Source organism: Chelmon rostratus, chromosome 12, assembly GCF_017976325.1.
Source record: "Chelmon rostratus isolate fCheRos1 chromosome 12, fCheRos1.pri, whole genome shotgun sequence".
Taxonomy (NCBI): domain Eukaryota; kingdom Metazoa; phylum Chordata; class Actinopteri; order Chaetodontiformes; family Chaetodontidae; genus Chelmon; species Chelmon rostratus.
In genome coordinates, this window is record NC_055669.1 from 24,842,494 (window position 1) to 24,865,520 (window position 23,027).

Genomic DNA, 23,027 nt, shown 5'->3' on the forward strand with positions numbered 1-23,027 from the left:
CTTTTTTCACGTAGCGGAGCTCGTCAACTGTCAACACGGCTTCTGGACAGAACCTACGCCGCTTTGTTGTACATTGAAGAAAATGATTCAAAGGACGACATTTCCTACAATATCCTGGAATAAAACTTTGTATTTGTAGTCTTTCTGGTAAGTTGGATTCCACGCTTTGGAAGGTTGTCTTACCGTTAGCCTATTAGCATGCTTGGCACCGCCAGCTAATGGGGATAACGGTAGCTTTGCTTAGCTGCTTAGCTATGTTGAGCATAACGCTGTGACAAGGCTAACATTGTCCATACGTGCTAATGTTAACGCTCTCTTACAGCCAAGGAATTGTATTCAGTCTTAAAATGTCCTTTTACGTATCTCTCCCCCAAATGTACCGCGACACAATGTAGCTTAAATGTCTTTTTCATTGCCCTCACATCCTTGGGTCACAGTGATAGTCAGCAAGAGGAACTAACGTTAACTACCAGCCAAGGTGTCTGACAGCTAAACAAGACGGTTCCTTCATTCAGTAGAAGGAGACTTCAGCAGTTACGGGCTGGCTGGTGAAAGAAAAACACTGATTTATGTGTCCAGAGACGCCCCTGTGTCAACTCAAGGGCAAAGATTTGTGACAGCTGGAGCCACTTGTGTCATTGCTGTGATATGAGCATCCATAACAATGATATGTATCTTCCTGATACAAAGACGAGGGAGTCCCGTGGGTCGTTGTCAGCATGCTTTTGGAAGAAATCAAAATAACGTTTATTATGATGCATAAATCTATAGTAATGGATCAAGATAGAACTGACAACACACAGGATTTTGTGTTGTTGTTGAGGTTATGAAACATGCTTAACAATTTACTTGCCCAAAATAGAACATCAAGCTAGAGTTTTCCCTGAATGATGAATTGGAAAAACAATCCAACAATTTTGTTAACCAATTAAGTCATTAATTAGGCAAAAATCCCATTTACTGGCTCCTTGGCTGCTTTTGTCCTTTTTGTATCATTCATAGGTTTAATTAGATCTTAGACAATTAATCAATCAGTCGATGAACAAAAAATTACTTTGCAGCTGTTTAGATAGTCTTAGTCATTTTTTAATCAGAAGTGCCCAAATTTCGCCATTTCCATCCTCTCAAATGGGAGAAGTCACTGGATTTTATTTTATTTTTTGATAGTAACAATAATTCGTTTCAGCTGTACAAAGTTATTTCTAAATTAAGTCCCGTTTAAAAAGATTCCAGTTCCAGCTTCCATCACCTTACTAGACCCAACTTGGTGAAGTGATGTTGCCTTTTAGACAGAGAGGGTCTTCTGAGTACTGTATTGTTTTGTTTCTCCAGATTGCCCATCCAGAGTTAGAGCTTCTGCTAGTTTGCAGACTTTTTTCTGTTTTTTAGAAATATGAAGAAAAGGATTGTAATTATTGCTTATGTTTCGGGTTCAGTCCCAGTAAACCCTCATGTTTCATCTAAAGTACCCACTGAGGGCTTATTGAGTCTGTAGCCTCCGCAACACTCTGTTTCACACACATTCACTTTGTCATTTCACACATTCACACGTGGAAGCTGCCAAATACAGCTACTGCAACACTGTGGCCTTATGTTTTCCACAGACTGTGGCAGATTATTACCACCAGGAATTATGTTCTTCTTGACCATTTGGTCACCTTCTTTCCTATGATTTTGTACTTTCAGACTGTGGTTAAATCAGGTTTGGAAGGAGGGATGCCGGTGGAGAGCGGGAGCAGCGCTGCCGCCCGCCAGGCCAAGCAGAAGAGGAAGTCTCACAGCCTGTCGATCCGCAGGACCAACAGCACCGAGCAGGATCGCTCCGGCCTGCAGAGAGACATGCTGGAGGGACAGGTGAAGATTTGCTCATTTGCACAGTGAAAATACACAAAACAGAGAGAGTGCGGAGAACGTAATAGTCAGTGCTGCCCTGGAAGTGTTAGCTACACTCCCCTGTCTGTCATCATTAGCTTGCTGTCCTGTTGTTGCTGTCAGCACCCATAAGCACTCTAGTTGTAAGCCTAAGCCAATTAGGTTTTAATGCACCCATTTAGAGGTCACATAATGGTTTGTATTGTTGCTGGCTTAACCATGCCACAATTACTGCATGATTGCTGTAAGGTTATTTTAACCCAGTGGTTGGAACAGAATGGATTCTGCACAGACTTAGGCGTTTCTGTTTCGCTCAGGTGGAACCAACAGAACAGTGGTGCCAGCCCTGCTGGGTTTCAGTCTGACCAGTAAATGAGGAACACAGTTACCTGGTGTTCATTATCTAAAAAGATCATAAACTATGAAGAAAAGGAGTGAGAATTACTGAATCAAGGATTGGCTACATTACACATAGATTCAAACTTGTGGAACAGAGGAAGTATCTATCATAGCTCTACTCTCGAATTTAAACTTGGTGAATTTTTACCTACAAGTGTGTACGACATGTATTTTACAATTGTAATTTAGTTGATAAAGGAGGCTCTCCAGCTGTTATTGTATTGTATTGTAGTTTCATAAAGTTGCAGGAGAGAGAAAACAGTGGTCAAAATCGATGCAAGTTATTTGTCAGGCAAGGAAGGTGTTTTAGCCCATAGTCTGGGTAAAGTTTCAAAATATTAGACTTGACAAATCCTCAGTACAACTCAATGAAGCCGTTAGAGTCCACTTTTCCAGTTTGTAGCACAGACATCCAAAGCCCAGGGCGACGACAACATCACAGTCTTTTTCTCTGGCTTGACCACGCTCCTCCACAGCTGTTACAGCTGTTACACACATGTTTTCACAGGCTCTGTTGAACTCATCGTGCTGAAGTAAACTGAGCTTCATGTGCAGAATCGTCTGTCATGCTAACCGTAGATCAAACAGCAGATGTGGATTAATGTTGTCCTCATGGGAGCCTGAATACATGTTGGCATCGTCTGTTTGCCATATGCACTTTATTTGGTTTCAAACTCATAACTTTATTACAATCGGTGTTTTCGATGAACTTCTGATGTTATCATTTTTTGATGTTGACCAGGACTTTGGTGGTGGGGTCTGTTTCATGGCAGTTGGATTATGTAGCAGTGACTCCGTGGTGCAGGAGAGAGAACAGAAGTGAAAGAGTAACTGTACGATTATGTGTAGACATGTAATAAGTGCTGTCAGCCACGTCCGCCATCACACAAAATTGCCTTATGAAAACAAAGGAGGTAATGGCACACAATCTCGTCACAAGCTAAAAACTCTGTTTTTACGTCATTAATGCAGCTGGAGTTTCTGAATGTCTTCACTCTGAAAGCAGTGACCTAAAACTGCGTTTGCGTTGGGCCAAAAGGCCACAATGCATAGGAAAGGCTACACTTTGGAAAATACCTGTATATGTGTGTTGACAAGGCATAAACCTCAGTTTATGTTCCCTGCGCTCAGGGCCTGTTGATAAATGAGGTGCTATTTTCTCTTTTTTCTCCTTAAAGGCGCAGGTTTAAGTAATAAGAATAATGATCGATAAACTCCACCTATGCTTCTGCTATGAAAAGTCTAAATGTTTGCTCTATTAACTTTCTTAAGAAAGTTTTTTTCTGATTTCCCACAGTACGTTTATGTGAGGTCAAAGCTGCATACATTCTAAAAGAGCAAAACATGAGAAAGCTAATTTTAATCATGAATATTTCTCTTCATGTTTAGAGGAAGTTCTGTAATTGTTCTCCTTTTGTTTCTTGGCAACATATAAATATACTTGACATTCACAATCTCAGTAATTAGTAAAGTTTATTAGTTTTACCTTGTTAGTGTTTAAAACTCTGTGAATGTGGAGGCTGAATTTATGATGTACAGTTGAACTTAAATGGTCCTGCAGTCCCAGTAAGCATGAGCTGTTATCTCATTGTCCAGAGTTGTTGTTTCACACATGTAGTACACAACAGGCGCACGACTGTCCAGGTCAGATGCATTCTTACAGACTGGAAATACTCTGTTTGGTTGAGGCGAAGGGTTCGAGCGTGCAGGAGGAGGAGGACTCTGTCATCTGTGATGACTGTTTCTGTGTTGATACCAATACTATTATGTATTTAGACGTGACCACAATATCAGTCAAAGAGTGGAAAGCAAAATACAGGCAAGCAGAAGAAGTATGAAGCATCTACACTCTGACATGACACTGACATTTACATTCTCACATCACTCCTCCGGCTAATGTCCAGAACAGTTCAGGATTGAGGTGCCCGTGTGAAAGGGACTAATGAGTTTTTCTGGAGTTGTTTTCTTACTGAATGTGGTGCCAGCAGAGTAATCCCTTCCTCATGACTATGTTTTTTTACTCTGGTCCCTTTTGGTCCCAGTCCTCTGATAATCTGGAGTCCCTCATGAGACTGGAGGTAAGTTTCAGGTGTGTCAGACAGTAGTGTAACTCCCCGGATAGTTTTTAGAGCTAGCGTTACCTGTGTAGGTTTGGTGTAGTTTAGGTTTGATTAGAGTTTAGAGGAGGTGTTGTACGGTGGTCCTGAAAGTGGTTTCTCGATTTTGAATCAATATATTTTTCCATCTCAAAATGTGATATTCTAGATATTCCAGCAACACTTAGGTATTCGATCCAGTTACATCCACATGGTTAGATGGTCCAGTTACAAATATTTTGATACGTGTTGCTGCATCAGATTCAGAGAAAGCAGATATTTACCACAATCAATGAAGCTGATGAGGTCAAACATTTAATGTATTGTCTTTTAGCTGTTTTCAATTGAGTACGTGTCAAAGGGATTAGCAAGTTATCACATCCTGTTTTTTGGAGGTGGGTTGTACATCGGTTGTCAGGCCTTATCTTCCCCCCGTGCTGCAGCCTGTCCTCTCAGTCAGTGTTTTCTCTGTGCTGTTATCCTGATGTGTGCACTGTGGCACAAACCTTTCTGCTGCCAGCATCAGCCTATGAATGCTAACAGCACACTTGACTGATTTCTTTAGAAAATATAGCTGCAAGCAGCAATTCAGCCCAAGCAAGAGTGCATTATGCAGAGTATACAGCACTCAGGTACAAAGAAGGCCCTTTCATCATGATTGGTCAAGGCTTTGTAGAGAGATGGCCCACTTCCTGTTTGTGTCTTTGCTGCAGACTCTGTCACAGCAAGACTGTCTGCAATACTGTAATGGTGTTTGTAGTGGAACTGAACACTTCTCTCTATACTGTAATATCCAGCTCAGATGTATTGCATTGTGGCTCATTGGTTTTCTTTTTCAAGAACTGGGGAATTCATCAGTTTTTATTTTTATTGCTTAAATGGATAATATAATAATCAATAATACAAAATTCAATGAAAATTAATTCCAAATACACCAGCTGCAGTACTAATATTTATATCTGTTTTTTTTATGGCACACATTAAGTAATTTATTGTCATTTTTTCCACATTTTACTCTTCACTTTTTGTTGCGTTAAGCACATTATGAGCTGTGGTCATCACAGTGGACTTCCTATAGTAAATGTAAACTAGTAATGAGTGTCAGATAAAATAAAGAACTTCTTCAAGCCAACTGGCTCCACAGTTTAAGCCCTTCAGTGACTAGTTAATTATTTCAGTCATTTTTTTCAGGACAAATGCCACATTCACTGGTTAGAGCTTCTCAAATTTCAGGATAAATAAATTTTAGTAAATGGAACATATTTTGGACAGATTGGACAGAGGTCAGATAAAACAAAGAATTTGAAATCCTGTGAAACTATAATGGGTATCTTTCAGTATTTCAAACAACTAGTAGCGAAAACAATTAATCGATTAATTGATAACTAATTGGCAGACTTATGGATAATGGAAATCAGCCCTGCCTGCGCAGTATATGAAAGAAACACCAGCCTCACACACCGCAAACGTCTCTCCTCTGTGACAAACCCATGTTTCCAGGTTGTTTCATGTTCTCCTTTTATTCCTTGCAGGACTCCAAACTGCCTCTGTCTCTGAGGAGCAATCTGCTGGACCTGTTCAGTCAGATCGAGAGGGAGTTTGAAAACCTCTACATCGAAAACCTGGAATGTAAGTCATGATGGTTTAAACGGTGGCCTATCAAAACAGCAGCAACAGCAAAAGCGGTCGATAGAGCCAGCATACCCAGTAAAGCTGGAGGCCACTGTGCAGATAGACGGGAACAAACTCCTGCTGAGTGCCTTGCTGATTAGAACCTAATTTTTTCACCCACACCTCCTCATCTAGTTTGGGTGTCAAACGCAGCTTCTATTTTTCTGCACAGTATGCTCCAGGCCTGCAAAATCACTTGTTTTTAATAATATATGATGTTACCTCTTCTTATGACAACTAACAGAACAACATTTGTGATTATGTCATTAAAGAGCAACAGTACATTCACAAAACTGCAAATTGTACAACACGTTTGACTTTCTTTGATGCGAGAAGGAGAAGCAGCACTAAGTCATTTTCAAACTGTTCTTCTTTCTTTAAAAAGCAACTGATCTAACTGGCCTACCAGTTGTACATTTGCAGTAATCAGCATTGCTTTTAATAAAATAATTACTTAACTTATATAGTTAAAGTGATTGATTTTTAGTACAAGCATCTTTGGTTCTGTCTTGAACAGGCTGTTGCAGCACAGCGCTTCTAGTCTTTCATGGCAGGTAACCCGGTGTGATCACGGTGGCGCTGATGGCAGGAAAACCTGTGTTATGTTGAATAAATCTGCACATTAACACCTTCAGGACTTTAACACTTTGCCGGTTTGACTGTCAGTACGCAGAGAAATCGAAACGCTCAACGATCGTTTGGCTGCAGAAGGGCAGACTTTCGAAGGGGCAGATTTAGCCAAAGGAGCTCTAAAAACAAAAGGTGAGGCACATTTCTCTCTCCATTCACCTCGGGTTTATGCATATTGGCATTTATATACAGTGGCAGTTTGCCGTGCTCATTTTGGTCTTCTTTTTATTATCTATTTACTGCACATCTCTGTTATTTCTGACAATCCACAGCGAGTCATAGCACCAGCCAGCTGTCACAAAAGCTAAAAACGACCTACAAGGCTTCCACAAGCAAGGTAACTGCTGTTTTATTATATTTTTTTTTTTCAGTTCATGCAAAAAAGGAATAATTATCCAGGAATTCAAGTCACTGTTGTTCATATTTTATGTTGACGTCTGCTTGCATAGGTGTGTCTGTATATTTATTGGTTTAATCAAAACGTTGTTGAAGATGGTTTGAGATTTGGAAACTGTCCACTGACTCGTATCATGGAAGGTAGAATTCAAACTGTAAAACGGTGCAATTGGTGAATTGGCTTCGATGTTTCTAGCTCGCCAGTGTGCCGTCACATGTCTCTTGAATGTTAAAGAGAAGAACTGCTGTCTTTTTTTTTTACCTTTTTTGCTCGTAGCCGCGTTCAAACTCTTGCCATGCCAGAGTAGGTGGATCCCGCAACTTCAGCGTAACCAGTTGGGAGTTGTGGGGTGGAGACTCATGGGTAACTTGTTGATTTCTCCCCTTGTGTGCCAATATGCATGAACAGCCCAGCCAGGGGGTCGACACTCCCTCCCCAAGAGACTTGGTCTTTCAAATGTAGGAGTTTGGCTTTTCTATCAGTTTCTGTGTGAGATAAAAACACACCTTTATCATCTCTCTAACAGGCTTTTTCAGTTGTACCTCCTTGGTTTTGATTTAGCTGCTTGTCGGTATTCACATACTGGTACACTATGGAGACATCTTTAACACGAAGCAGATGTTACCTCAAAATGCTTTCTGTGCCTTGATTAATAAAATACTCAAGGTGGAGGAGCATTTGTTGGCTGCTTTAGATCATTGCTCAGTTAAGGCAGAGTGTGTGGTCTGCTGAAAAGTGCTCGGCCATGTCAGATTTTGCTTTTATTTACAGACTAACACAGATTTTCACAGAGATTTGAATACTTGATACCTTATTAGCTGTATCTGTTAACAGAGATTATTCAGATATAGCTGCTTTAAAACATGTACAAACCATGTAATGGAATGACCTCAGTCATATCTTTGGCATTTCCCTACCTTTTGTTTGTTTTTGATCAACCTCTGTGTGTCAGTGCCAGCATATCTGCGATAAGCTAATATCAGCCAACCTACCAGTTCAGCTGTACTTTTATCATATGAGTTATAAGTGCTAACTTTTTCAATTGTTTCCTTAACTAAGGCTTTTTTTTTTTTTTTTACATGAACTGATTTGAAATTCTATCATGTTAAAGTAAAATTGATTGTAAAACAAGTAAAATCTTGATGTGGCTCTGGCAGACTGCACACTGAAGCTACAAACTGTAGAGCATTAAAGCTTAAAGTAAAGCTTATTTTGCGTTGCTTGGCGTTTCCTTCAGCCTTCCAGTCCCTGTTGCTTCTTTTTGATGAGTAACATGTTGCATCAGTTACAGTTGAACCAGTTCTGGATTCATCATCATTCTGTCCACCCAGAGTCAGCTTTTAACTAATGTTCATGTCACACTGCATCTGCGTTATATGACCAACCTTATCTGAGCAAAATCATGTTAGATTGAACATACAGTTGTACTTTGCATAGCATATTGCTTGATAGGTTTTATTTTTTAAAGACAATCCGCTGTGCTGCTTGCTAACAACCAGCAACCACTGGGTCCCTACATGCTAAGCAATGGTATTGTTCCTCATATCCTCAGTGTCTGTTTGGTGTGTTTTATTTTGACCATCATTTTATTGGTTTTATATATTTGTAACAGATGTGAGGGAAATGCCCTGTTCTATGTGCGAGTTTATTTTTCAGATGAATGATGCCGTTCTTTATGCTCTCCTGCTTCTTTACAGTTGGAACTTATTTAGTGGTCTGTGTCCAAAACGAACCAAGAGTCCAGTTTGTATCATCCCCATCTTTAATGTAAACACCTTGTCCAAAACTTAATACAGCTCATAATAATTACTGATCAATTTCTACTGCCTCAACATAACTCAGTATTTTTTGCCCCCTCTTCCCCATCTGGATTTCTCTTTCTTTATTCTGGTTTTGCATCGATGGTAATCCTGTTATGATGAATGCACTGTGCAGTACTGACACTTAATGTGTCTGCATTTGTGTTGATAGCAGACTTGGGTTGACTGGTCATTGATGGTGTTTGTTTTAAAGCACTTGGAGTTTCAGATTGGTGGGGCATCCGATAACCCCAACCAAGCTTAAAACAAATACCCAAAAAACCTTTCTAGTGAAACCTCTTGAACCCAGGACTGACATGAATAACGCCGTTTTGAACCAAAGCTTCTTAGCCCTGGCATACTACAAGGACCCTGCTCAGCAGCTCCTCAGTTCTGCTAACCCGCTTCCTCCCCCTCTGTCAGACCAGGGTTCCTACACCTCTATGCAGAAGTCTGGACGATTAAAATTTAATCTTACCAGGCCTGTTTGGCAAATGAGCAAAAAGTGTGGGAAAATCAGTATTAATTTCCTTCTAAAACTTAAAGTTTATGGATATATTGATTTGATGCAATTTCATTGACATTTAGCATGTGAAGTCACCAGTTTGACCCCACAGTCCCCCACAGTGTCTACTGCCCTCAATTGAACTGCCTTCTGTCTGTCAATTTGATATGAAGAATTGTTGAAATGCTGAAGCATGTCACTTGAATCGCTGACAAATCAGTCTTAATACCCACCCAGCAAAAAGGTACAGAAGACGTGGTTTCAAGAAATAAAAGGTGTAGGAACCCTGTGAGGTTCAGTATGTGGCCGTGATTTCCCTCTGTGCTAACGTGACTTTGATGTCGGCGTCAGATTGTGTCGAGTTTCAAAGCAACCACGTCCAGAGCGGTGTGCCAGCTGGTCAGAGAGTATGTCGGCCACAGGGACGGCATCTGGGACCTGAGCGTCACCAGGACGCAACCCGTGGTGCTCGGCACTGCATCTGCAGGTATGTCGCCCATTTTCATCTCTCCTACAATGAGTCTGCCGTTTTCCTCCCTTTTCCCCCAGGCTTTCGATTTTCTGTCACTTAATCTTTGTTTTCTGTCGCTAACACATCTCATTAGTCTCCCCTCCGCACCCACTGTTTAAGGATAATTTGCGTTTTTTTTTTCTTAAATTGAATGTCAGTGTTCCTGGTTTTCACACTGTTATTGTTGCAAATGTCAAGGCTTCTTGTCCCTTTTTAGAAATGTATTTGTCAAAATTGTCTAGAACTTTTTTTTTTAACATGTGATTTCATGCTGGATTAAATTTTAGGCATTCAAACAGTCTATATAAAAGATGCATGCACTGTAAAACCTCTATTGCATGTCAATAATAGTAAAAAGTACTTTAAATCTAATGTTTTTTTTCTCATTTGCGTCCATAAATGTGTCTGAACAGATCACACTGCAATGTTGTGGAGCATTGAGACGGGAAAGTGCCTGCTCAAATATACGGGCCATCAAGGATCAGGTAGAGTTAGAAATGTGTAGTCCATTTAACTCTAATTAAAGTCATTAATACTGTGCACATAGACGGAGCCTCCCCAGAACTATTCTGCACTGTTAATGAAGTATTTTTCACAAACATTAAAACATATTGTGTAAAGTATATACTATATTTTGCATAGATATCATATAGTGATATAGTGATATAGTGAGCAACACGATGACCTGCTGAATCCAAGTAAAAGTCTCTAGAACTCAGTATTATAAATATTTGTACAGCACATTATTAGTAAATGTAAGTACTGTCTTCAAACTATGTTAATTTACTTTAATTCAAAAAGGCTAATTGGAAAGGACAGTCAGTTAATTGAAGGTCAGGTTTGCAGTGTCTTAATACATGTCTGTTTCTGTCTCCACAGTCAACTCCATCAAGTTCCACCCCACTGAACAGATGGCTCTAACAGGTAACTGCAGTGCTCTCACAACAGGAAACATAAAATCACAAAGAAGTATTGATGTCCCAAAAAATCTGCGCAGTTGTCCCTGTATCAACTTGTACGTGTCCAGAGGAGTGCTATGCAAAGCTGTAAAAGCTCCTGTAGCCTCATCTGGAATGGGCTCAAGATGAAAATATCTATCAGAGTTAACCTCAACATCACAACTGGGTGATGTGAATGGCATTACACAACATTTTACACACGCTATCCTGAAAATCCGGTAGCTATAGATCCATTTTTTTTTTAGAAAAGCTGTTTTGACTCTAGTCGTCTTTCTCAGCCTCTGGGGACCAGACGGCCCACATCTGGAGGTACATGGTGCAGCTGCCGACCCCCCAGCCTGTTGCTGATATCAGCGTAAGCATCAACAGCACAATGAGCTGCTCGTGTGTGTTACCCTGCCCCTCACCGCATCTGAATCCCTTCGTCCCTCCCTCCCCCGTCAGCAGACACCCTGCGAAGACGACGTGGACTTTTCGGACAAAGATGAGGCCGACGGCGAGGTCGAGGGTCCGAACGACTGTCCTTCTGTCCGTGTCGCGACCACGACTCTACGCAGCCATCAGGGCGTGGTGATCGCTGCTGATTGGCTGGTGGGGGGCAAACAGGTCGTGACGGCCTCGTGGGACCGAGCAGCCAACCTGTACGACGTGGAGACCTCAGAGCTGGTCCACTCACTCACTGGTAGGAAGGGAGAGTTTATCATAAAGCTTTTGGGCTCCAACAGTGTGAATGCATGAAGTTCAAAGAACCTGGCTGTGCCCACATGGAAAAAACCTGCCTTCCACTATCTCTAAAGCTGATTGATTTACATGTTCATTTTTCATTTTACATGAACAGAAACATAAAAAGGATCAATTGGTTGTTTTAAAGGGAAGTACGTATTTGTTGGAGATTCTTGATCCCTGCAGATCTCTACAGATTATCCATCTGCTCAGTGCTTCTGTGAGGAATGTTCAGGTACAGTGCGGTTTTCCAGTTTTCTGCAAGACATGTTTACAGCACGTAGCTCCTAAGTCACCAGTGATCCTTTTTACATTACTGGCCCTGTGTGGGCTTAACGAAGAACAACAACTGAAACTGTGCAGGAAAACATTCAAAATAAGGATTGTCGTCATTATTGGTTTGGTCTTTGACCAAAATAAAATACTACTGGAGACTCTGTGTATATGTGAGTCAGTGGCTTCATACTTGTAGCCACTAAACCTTATTCCTCATTTTATTATTTCCTTTACACAATTATGTATTATTAATTACTTTCAGAGAGGAATTAGAGTGTTTGAATACTGGGCAAAACGTCAAGGACATATTTTTCAGAGGATGCATTTTTTTTGTTTTGGCAATAAGGACACACCCACTCTTAAAAAGGAGGTCAAACTATGACCACCTTGGAGCTGGGAGGGAGTTGGTTTGTTTCCTAACCTTGAACCCCGGGGTCATTCAGATGAAGCAGAGTATCACCACCGTGCTGCCTGATTAGTTGGGCTCTATGGCCCAGGCTCTAAAGAAGTTGGGATGTTGTTCGCAGTCTTTTGTTGCTCGTGTCTCAACTTGTTAGAAACGTGTTGCTACATTTAGATTCGGAATAAGCACAAATTTACAAAAAACAAAGAAGCTGATGAGGTAAAATATTAAATATACTGACTTTTAACTGTTTTGCAGCATCCCAGTTTTATCGGAATCAGGGTTGTAGAAGAAGAGATGATGCACACAATAAGTGTGTGTGTGTGTGTGTGTGTGTGTGTGTGTGTGTGTGTGTGTGTGTGTGTGTGTGTGTGTGTGTGTGTGTGTGTTCAGGTCATGACCAGGAGCTGACCCACTGCTGCACACACCCCACCCAGCGCCTGGTTGTCACCTCATCCAGAGACACCACCTTCAGACTGTGGGACTTCAGAGACCCGTCCATCCACTCTGTCAACGTGTTCCAGGGACACACTGAGTCTGTCTGACACACACACACACACACACACACACACACACACAGCTTCCGCTTTTGTGCAATACATTTTGAAAAAAAAAAAATCTGGACAAAAGTATGATAAATAACAATTCAAGTGAATGTGTAGCTTAGCTTGTTCATAAAGTTGATGTTTTGTGTTATTTTTTTAAACCATTATTTCATATTCTACTTAAGTGATACAAATTTTTATTTACTGCAGCTTAAGTTAATTAATTTTTTTTAAATGTATTAATTAAAATTTAAATTTGTTGTCATTGGTCTCATAAGGAGGCCATAAAACATGAGTTGTTACACTACTACACACGAGAGACATGACGCATGTCTGTATAAAACAATACAAAACAATATACTCAATATTCAGCTTAAAAAGAATAAATAAAAGTTACGACTGAGCTGTTAAAACAAGTGTGGTTAGCACTGACTGACACAAGAAGAAACAAAACATCTTGATAATAAAACCAGATTAGACTGTTGTAGTCCACCCGCCCGTCTCTTCCATCAGCCTAAACAAAGCTGTTGTCTGGTCCCTCGCAGCACGGTGACGTCTGCTGTGTTCACGGTGGGAGACAACGTGGTGTCCGGCAGCGACGATCGAACCGTCAAAGTGTGGGACCTGAAGAACATGAGGTCGCCCATAGCAACCATCCGCACAGACTCCGCTGTCAACAGGTCTGTGAGCTGTAAACTAGCTTGTCCATCAAAACTCAACAATACATGCGTTTCTAGTTGTATCGCCACTGTTTGCATTCATTTGGTGATGAACATACAGAAGAAGCTAAATGGGCCTGTGCAGTTAACTGTTAATATATAATAATATATCTTTTGTGGTTTCTTTTAATTTTAATGATTATAGCAAATGTTGAAGCATTTCTGAACCTGAGGTTGGATATGGTGCTGAAACAACCATTCATCCATCTACAGAATAAAACAGCTGTCAGTCATCGATATGTTAGTCTAATTATCAAGAATAATGCTAAGAATTAGCTGCTTGTAGATCCTCACATATGATGATTTGCTGCTTGTCTTTGTTTAATGTAAATTAAAATCAAGTACCTTTGAGTTTTGTTGGTGAGGAAAAAACAGATGTCACGCTTAATATGATAAATAAAAAAATTAAAAGATTTGTTAGTTGCAGCCCCCATTGTATCATAAGATAAAATTTTCTGCACTATAAGGCGCACCTAAAAGCCTTTAATTTTCTAAAAAACCGACAGTGCGCCTTATAATCCGATGCGCCTTTTATATGGATCAATATTAGTTAATTATGGTTATCGTAGTCAGGGGGCGTGGCTGAAGTAACAGCGGTATTCCACTCTCTGCGTGCCGTCAGTCTTTTACTGGCACGTGCAGTCAGCTGTCAACCTGAATAATAAAATGACTGTTTCACTGAACAATGAAAAAATATGAATATATGCTAAATAATAGGCGATTAAAATATTAACCAAACGTGGTTAATGTGATTTCTGCTCCTGAACCTCAGCGCACAGCGTCATCTGTGAGCGAGTGGTGTTTGTTTCAAAACAAACAAACTAAAATAAAATACATTTTAAATAAATGCTCATTAATTATTTTCAAGAGCCGCATCAGAGGGATGAAAGAGCCGCATGCGGCTCCGGAGCCGTGGGTTGCCGACCCCTGGTCTAGTGGATGCATAACGCGCCCACAGACACCGCAGTACGGTAGTTTCTTTCTATGCGCCTTATAGTGCAGAAAATACGGTGACTTTATTGATCCCACACCAGGGAAATTATGTTGTTACAGACAGTAGTAATAGCAAGAATAAATAATATAAATAAAAATCAATGGGAAATAAAGAATCAAGTGTGCATTTAGGTACATTATGTACAAAAGTGTGTAAAAATGAAGTTGCCTTTCGAAGGATGGCTCAGTTTCTCAATGGGAAATTTTGAATTGCACATGGCAGGATGTGGATAATAAAAATCCTGTGTTTTGCACTGTTGCACAGTAGAGAATATATAACAATAGAAATAATAATATGTAATATTGCACAGGATATTTGCACAGATGTAGTGGATGCTAGCAAAATGTCAAACGTAAATATAAAACATTATTTTATCGAGTGTACCAAATGCAAATGACTATGGTCATAATTCCACTGAAAGTCTGACCCGTTTCATCCTGCCGTCGTCCTGTCGTTGTTCTGTTCAGGATCAGCGTGTCGGTCAACCAGAAAATCATCGCTCTCCCTCATGACAATCGGCAGGTGCGGCTGTTCGACATGTCCGGGGTGCGGCTGGCTCGACTCCCACGGAGCAACAGACAGGTGAGCCAGTGGAGGAGGAAGTGCCTCCTACTGCCCCCTCACAGCCTCCGTACACCAAGTTGTTGCTCTAAAATAGAGACTTCGTCTATAAGGTGACATGTTTGCTGCTGTTTTGAGGAACTGCACATCTTCCTCTTGGTCTGAGTGCTGAATGCTCTGCTTCTCATACCAGTAGACTAAATTTGAAATTTCATGACTTAAATTGGTCAGAAATAAAAAACACAAATGGTGGTGATGCAATTGTTGCCTATTATATATAGAAACATCAAAAAATGTAAAAGAAAAAAATAAAATGCACACAAGCACAAAAGATTTTGTTTTTGCAAAAGCTTATAATTGTAATTATAGCTGTCATTGAGTCACATGACACGTCGCACGTCCTCGACCGCAGAGTTGAACAGTTGCCGTGCTGTCTGTCGTGGTTCAGGGTCACCGGCGTATGGTGTGCTGCTCCGCCTGGTGTGAAGACAACACCTCCTGCAACCTGTTCACCTGCGGCTTCGACCGGCAGGCCATCGGCTGGAACATCAACATCCCCGCCCTGCTGCAGGAGAAATGACCTCCACCTCCTCCTCCTCGTCACCTCACAGCGAAACTCCACCCAAAGTCTGTGTTTGGAGCACCGAGCGCTCACATCCCGCAGGCTTAAAAGGTGGCTTCAAAAAGTTTAGATTTCATGCTTCTTTTTGTCTGTGATCATTCGTCACATGTAGTCGATGTAAGTGGAGCAGACTTTTAACAGGAGGTCAGTGTTTGTCACTTAAAGCTCCCCCGAGGTCTGTCCTCCCTCACACTGGGGGACAGGAAAAGACCTTCATTCACTGTGTAGTGGCTCCGTCACGATCTGTCTAACTCACAACGCCAGTATACACACAACACATTCGTGTGGTTTTTGCGTGGAGGCCATTCCTCGCCATCCAAAATTTAAAAAAAAACAAAAAACGCCTGTGGACCGCTGATGACAAAAAGCTCAGAGACGTAACACAGGATGCTCTTCGTCTTCTTAGTTGAAAACTAAAAAGCAGGACGTATTTTGCTGACATTGAAGAGTTCGATAAGTGACTTGCCGCTCATACCTGCTTGATGCTGATTGAAGCTACAATGCAGCAAATCTAACAGCAGATTTATGTTTGGACAGGCCGATACTTTAAAGGGAAAATCCACTAGTTTTATATAAAATGTTGGTGTTTAAGGCATCTCATCTGTGATAACTTGTCATTTATCTTCTGCTTTACTTAAATTTTTCTGATTTCTATGATCGGAGTGCAAAATGGCAGCTCAAGAAAGGACGAAGCGCTCACTCTTTTTCTGAGGAATTGATACTAAAACCTTTTAAACCATCAATATTTCGAGCCTCTCAAACATTTTCTGCTTCTGGAAATAACCTGACGAGACATGCAGTGTCTTGTTTTGTTCGGCCTGATCTTAAAAGTGGATTTTTTTTCTCTCTTTCCAGAATGCTTCATTTGGCACTTGAGATGCGTAGCTTAACATCTGTAATACACATAATGCTATCAAACATGTACTCAGAGCTCGTAACACAGGTGACACCTTCACTTTATCATCAGCGTAGGTGTTTTGTTAATCACATTCAGAGGTCTCTGTGTGAGAAATGATAGCAGGTGTGTTAAACCTACAAAAGTATGATTTACTCCAACAGGGGGGCGACTTCCACTGAGGAAGCTATATGTGACATTTTAGAGGACTAGCTCAGTGTGTGGCCTGATGTCTGAAGCTCGTATTTCCTGGTCACAGCGATGGTGGTTTCACTCCGCTGTGGATGTTCAGGTGGAGCTTCGAGCTGCTGAGTTTGAAGCCACACCAGTGCTGCTTCTCTCCGCTGCAGATGCTTTCTAACTCTGGTGTGGTCTGTCTTCAGTTTGGATTTGTTGGCGTTGTGAACTGAAGCTTCCTCTCCTGTGTGGAGGTCTTGTGTTTTGCGGGTGTTCTTCATAGACTGAAACTTCTCCGGTGTTGGTCCCAGTAGTAGGTTGTTCCCCTGTATGACTTCCCACACGATCTTTTAGGTCATTGTCACTCTGCTCACAGTGTTGGGGACAGACAGTGTTGTCAGAGGTGGATAAAGTGTAGACGTGCAGCTCTGCTTTGTACCATCTGTCACCAACCACATGGACACTTACAGCTCTTTTCAACTGTGGACCCCAGGAACTTCACCTGTGACCAGGGGGGACCAGGGTCTAACTTAATTTCCTGGGTCGAGGTTCCTGCCCTTCAAGAAGCCCACAGTAGTACTTTGGGACGGCTCAGGAACTGTCAGGGCGAACATACAGCAGCCAGCACCAGTTGTGAGCAGTATTCGGACAGGTAGACATTTGTTGCAGTATTTTCTGATGCTAAAGTTATTTAGTATACTTTGAAATAAGTTTGAAAAATCAAGATAAAGACAGAGAGAATGCGAAAGTGATTAAAAGAAACAAAACTTTATTCACTAATTGACTCAAGGAGGTTAAACACTAAAACAGAAGCATGAAACACTCAGCTGCTTGTTGCAGACAGGACCTCTAAACGAAGCCGGCTTTTCAGTTCCTGAGTTGAGTCTCTGGTGGTTCCTGGGTCTGCTTGGTCAAAAAAAGGCTTTAGGCAGCTTGGTCATCTGGTCACTTTTATGTGTAGTGTATGTTGAGGGCAGTGGCCCCACAGTCATCTGTGCTTCAGATATTAAGCCATGAACATACATCAGCGTAATCTTAACGGGCAGCAAGAACAACCCTACAAGGAAAAAAAGAGAACTTGTAGCTGCTAGTTGTGAAGTTTAATAACTTGACTAAATAAAAATAATGACAGAAGGATGATAAGTGAAAATATCCCTTTTTTTGTAACATCCTGAGTTCAGACTCAGAGCTGCTAAGATACTGCTAAGATTGTCTCATTTGTCCACAAACTTATGGCACAAGATTCATTTGAAAAACAAATCAGAGAAAGTCTGAGTGGCTTTAACAAACTGTGCTTATTAACATGTACATTGATAAATCTACACTGTGATAACTCTTTGTACTACAGTGACCATTGGACCAAAGTCCCGCCTGCAGTGTTCAGTAGAGAGAGGTACATTATTATTACATAAAAAACAAAACAAAAAAAACAACTCAAACTTATTTCATTCAACAGAAAAGGGACTGATTTAAAACTGTTTGACGTTTTCAGTGAGCGATGTCGAGTCAGAGCACTCCCTCGGATGCCCGGCCCTGCTGTTGTACCAATACTTGACATGATTGTAGAAAAAAAACAACTTTTTTAGTGTATCGCAGTGCCCTTTAGTCGTTAGTGTCGAAACACTGTTGTGGGGATTCTGTCAGTGTCATATTCGTTGTGGTACTTTAAAACTAGTGAAATATCCGAAGAGTGTCGTGATGCGTTCGCTGTCACCTGCTTCGCTTTCCCACTGCCACTAAGATACTCTGCCAAAGCTGCATTCAAGTGAATGGGAGAGACTGTAATGATGTGTGTGTGTGTGTGTGTGTTTGAGATGATTTCACTACTTTATGAGGACAACGTCTGTGTGTCTGTCTGTGTGGTGATACGAATTAACGTTTTAAAACAGGGTTAATGTTGTAATAACGGACAGTTCATGTTTCGAATGCAGTGCAACCATTGTACTGCTGTCGTACTCCGTCGTACTCCGTCGTACTCTGTCGTACTCTGTCGTACTCTCATGAGTTACAGCAGTAACACGATGAACAAACACAGTTCAAACTGATTGTTTCTGCGTCTAGCTTTAGATTTGTGGAGCGTTTCGCTGTTTTGTTCATTCAAACAAGTACGCTGACATGGTGGACAATTCCCCCTGCAGAGAGTAAAAAGCACATTTTTTATGAATAGCCACAGTTTTTATGTGTGTGTATTGGGTAACACTTTGCAGCTGCCTTTTTGCAGTGTGTTAGTCCTGTGAAATCTATTTCTAACGGTAGAAAATAATTCCAGATACTTCGTTTGGTGAAATGAATTTGAATTTTGACGGTGTGAAAACAGCATCATTACATTTAAAAGAAATGTAGATTTTCAGTAAACTCAAGTGATCACTTGTGAAAAGGCAAATGTAAAGTGTTATCCTCCTCTTACTTTAAAACCATAACATTTGTATGATATAAATTGTAATATATGAAGAAATTAGCTGGTTTGGCTGTATAGTGTATTTCAGCTGCAGCGGTTTTATTAGCCTTTATAACTTGATGATATGATCCTGCATTACGTTTGTTTTTATTTGGTGTAAATTCATTTTATCATTTCATGGTGGATGAGTTTGGTTCATCTGTCAAAGGCTTTACATTCACATAATACTGAGTTCATTTTGTCACTTCTACCAGGGATGGTGAATGAATTTCTCTGTGGAAGGTTTGCATATGGCTAATCATAAACTATCCTCAAGCTTATTATTGATTTGGTGGAAAAATGTCAGCTGCAGACTCAGCTTTCACTGTATAAAATTGTCTTTTTTTATGAGTAGTTATTCATATTAGTTTTCCGGTGTGAATTTTCATACTCAGTTTTTCACTGCAGGGAAACCTTTTGGTCGGGCTCCCTCTCAGAAGTCCTTCAGTCATCTGTGGCTTTATGTTCTCTTCATTCACTCCAGCTCCAAATGAGCAATTTCTAAAACAATTTTACCAGAAATGACCAGAATCCCCAAATCTGTTCTCCAGAAGTTGTCGTCCCTGGTTTAACTGACAAAACGTTTTGTTTGTGTGAAGAAAATTTGCGTGTGTGTATTTGACCTAGTATTGTTTTCTTCCTTGCAACAAGTTTCGCTGCACACACAGCATTTTCTACCGACACTGAGCCACTCCGCTGCTTCATAGTTCACCTGTTTTAACCAGCCACGCAGTTCACGTCCTCAGTCACAGTCAAAGCACATCACATCAGCACAGAGCATCGGCCAAATCCACCGTCTTGAAGCCTTGTTGAACTGTGGCTCCTTGGTGTTTACAGTGTTTCGTGTGATCGAAGTGGTCGATGTAGAGCAACAAACACCACAGCTGAGTCCTCAGAAAAAACAATGAAAACCTGTTGGATCGAGCAGTTTTGTGGGTTGTAGCTGTGTAATACGGATCAAGCATCTGCTTGTGGAATCAAAATAAACCGTTTGTGCTGTTTTAACATCTTCTCGTTGAGTGGTTTTTGGGTTGTATATATTTGTTTTAGCAAAGATTCAGTCAGCTGAACGCCACCTGCTCAGCACCAAACAGCAGACAGCTGGTGAAGGAACGTCCAGCAGCTGAAGAGCCAGATGTTCTCCTGGAGTTGGTGGAGATCTGTGTGTTACTGTGTGTAGAAGCAGTTAAACTACATCAGCTGGAAAATAACTCGTAAGCGACACAGTTGCTATTTCAGCTCGTGATGTAAAGGTGACGTTTGCGTCAAAGTTCATTCAATGTGGGGACATTCTGGTTGGGCAAAGAAAGTTTTGATTCTTTCAACAGTGACGAGTTTAACTGAACACACAATGTGTCTGCACATGCTCAGCATCGATATATTAATTTTAGTGTCTTGAAGTGAAAGGGTTATACTGCACTGTGGACATAAGCAACATCACCCAACGTCCGCTGATTCGAGTTGTTATCAAGTCTCAATAAGCTGCTCAGTTCATAAACAAGCTTGTGTGGACAGTTTTGTTAGCTCTCAAAGTGACGTTGAGTATTTTACACACGTAACCAACAGAGTTTAAGCTTTGACTCTGATGTGATTCAGGAGCACGGACAAAAGTAACACAAATAAGATCATTTATTCCCAGTGATAAAAATAGTCATGACCAATATAGAATACATCCATTCTGCGTACCTATTAATAAAAGCATATTAACATAGCATTCAAATCAGTGGCTTTCACTCGAGGTACCCCTTTGCATTCCTTACCTCAGAAGGCTTTTCTATAAATAAACACCAAGAGACACGGACTACACAAGAATAACATTTTTCTGGAAAATGGAAAAGCTTTGGGATATTTGTAATTAAATTTATACTTTTAAGAGATAAAAGGTGAAATCTAGAGGTCAAAAAATAAAGGAAACACTCAAAACCTCTCTTCATTAAAACCTGGACTCCACATCTTGTAATGCACACAGTGTCCCAGTAGGTGGCAGCATTGCACTGTCCAACTTATGTGAGCGTGGAAAACATATTTTCATACATCAAACTACTGAACCAACAGAACACAAATGTAACAAACAGTTAACAAAACAAACGCATAATATACTAAGTAAGAATAAAATGGATTTTTACTTTCGGTTCTTCTGTGAAGGAAACCAGAAGCTGTTGATACTCTGCTTCACACCTCTGGCCTAGCCTCACTCCTACAAAGGGCTGAGGGTTAAGACTTCACTCCGTCAGTCTGAGAGTGTCGTCCAGTGTCTGTTTGTCAGTTTGAAAAGAGGTGGAAAAAAATCTCCATTTATTCTCAGCAATTATTCCAAGATTCTCAGAGCCTTCTCATCACAGCAGATTGATTAGCTTATTCACTGTGTTACATATTTGCATCTGTTAGTCAACAAAGAAAACCTGAATGTAATACATTTTAATTCTAAAAAACTCATTTTAATTAGCTGAATAAATTCTGCTTTGAGTCTAATTTGGATATTTGTAGATAATGAAGAAATCCTAGCTTTCATTTCTGTTCCTGATGCCACGCAAACATCACACGGCCGACAGACTGCAGTTGTAATTGCGATACGACAGAAACTGACTGCGTTATTAGTGCACAACCCACATTCGCACATCCAGCTCCAACTGTGCAGTTGTTCCTTCGCTACGTTAGCAAAATAAGTTAAACTGAACTCAGTGTATATCGCTTAATTAAGCTTAAAATATCTTCAAGCTTCTAGCTTTGTGGTTTCAAAATTTAATCAAGCCAACATTAGCTTCCAAAGCTCATTTAGCAGCTTTTATGCTACTTAAACTAAATTTAGCTTGAATGTGTTTTAGTTCTCTACGTGTATTGTGCTCTTCACCATCGGTGTTAATGTTGACATGATTTTTAAATTCAGTTTTAGTCTGTAGTGGCTTATTTAAAAATGTAAATGGTCTGAAGTCACATTTTAGTCCTCTTGCTTTGTTTTGCTTTGGTTTTGTTTAAATCATGATTTAGTAAGTGGAAATTTAATTCATGTTTCACTATAGTTTTCCCCAGTGGTGGAATGTAACTAAGTACATTTACAAGTACTGTATTTTAGTACAATTCTGAGGTACTACTGCTTCATGTGAGTATTTGCATTTTCTGCTACTAAACTTCTACTCCACTAGATTTATTTGAAAACAGTAGATACTATTAGTTATTTTGCAGATTCAGACTATAAATTACAAATCAGCTAATAAATGTATGTATTATTATGGATGAAGCTACTCAGCAATATATAAATCAATAAGTAAATAAGTAAAGTACTTGTTCCGCATTGATTTTCTCAAACTGCTTCATGATACTGTGATGGATTTTGCTGATGAGTTTTCTGTTGATGAGTCATAAAAAAATCATAAATTATCTTTCAGACTGAGCAGATGCTCGGCTCCATTGAATTAAACAATTTGTTGACCTAGCGAGGCGAGCTGACGGCCAACGCGCCCTGAATCCACTAAATTTTTTTGAGCTATGCTAACATTAAATGTAGTACTAAAAGGGAAATATCAAATCCATTCATGGTGACATATAGCTTGGCTGTACATGTGTGTCTTCAGGTGTCTTCTCAAAGTGGTTGTGTTTTGTTTTTTGTTTTTTTTTGGCAAAATTAACACTGATTTGCATAATCAATCAATCTGTCCAGTGTTTCTCCAATCAGGCCCTTTCCACACAGTTAATCATTTCTCATAAATGGAGGTGAAATTCCCAACCTTCTCCTCGGTCCAGTGTCACATTCTTTGCACCTCATCCACAAACTCACAAAGACAAACATACAAGAACTTCATTCTGATTCCCTCATATTCAGCCTTCAACACAGTTAT

At 40.4% G+C, this 23,027-nt stretch overlaps 1 protein-coding gene across 2 annotated transcripts; it reads left to right on the plus strand.

Annotated features, from left to right (window-relative positions):
* Nucleotides 1-12: 12 nt before the first annotated feature.
* Nucleotides 13-20,196, plus strand: LOC121615207 (WD repeat-containing protein 37). 2 transcript variants are annotated; one of them, XM_041949459.1, is made up of 14 exons: nucleotides 13-147; nucleotides 1,687-1,854; nucleotides 5,900-5,996; nucleotides 6,705-6,800; nucleotides 6,941-7,005; nucleotides 9,721-9,856; nucleotides 10,294-10,365; nucleotides 10,760-10,804; nucleotides 11,118-11,194; nucleotides 11,284-11,521; nucleotides 12,635-12,776; nucleotides 13,332-13,466; nucleotides 14,967-15,081; nucleotides 15,509-20,196. In XM_041949459.1, exons 2-14 carry the CDS (start codon nucleotides 1,717-1,719, stop codon nucleotides 15,638-15,640), a joined length of 1,488 nt encoding a protein of 495 aa, XP_041805393.1. In that variant the 5' UTR covers nucleotides 13-147; nucleotides 1,687-1,716; the 3' UTR covers nucleotides 15,641-20,196. The 2 variants fall into 2 exon arrangements, with proteins under 2 accessions (XP_041805393.1, XP_041805394.1); XM_041949460.1 differs by having other exon boundaries at nucleotides 11,287-11,521.
* Nucleotides 20,197-23,027: the final 2,831 nt, after the last annotated feature.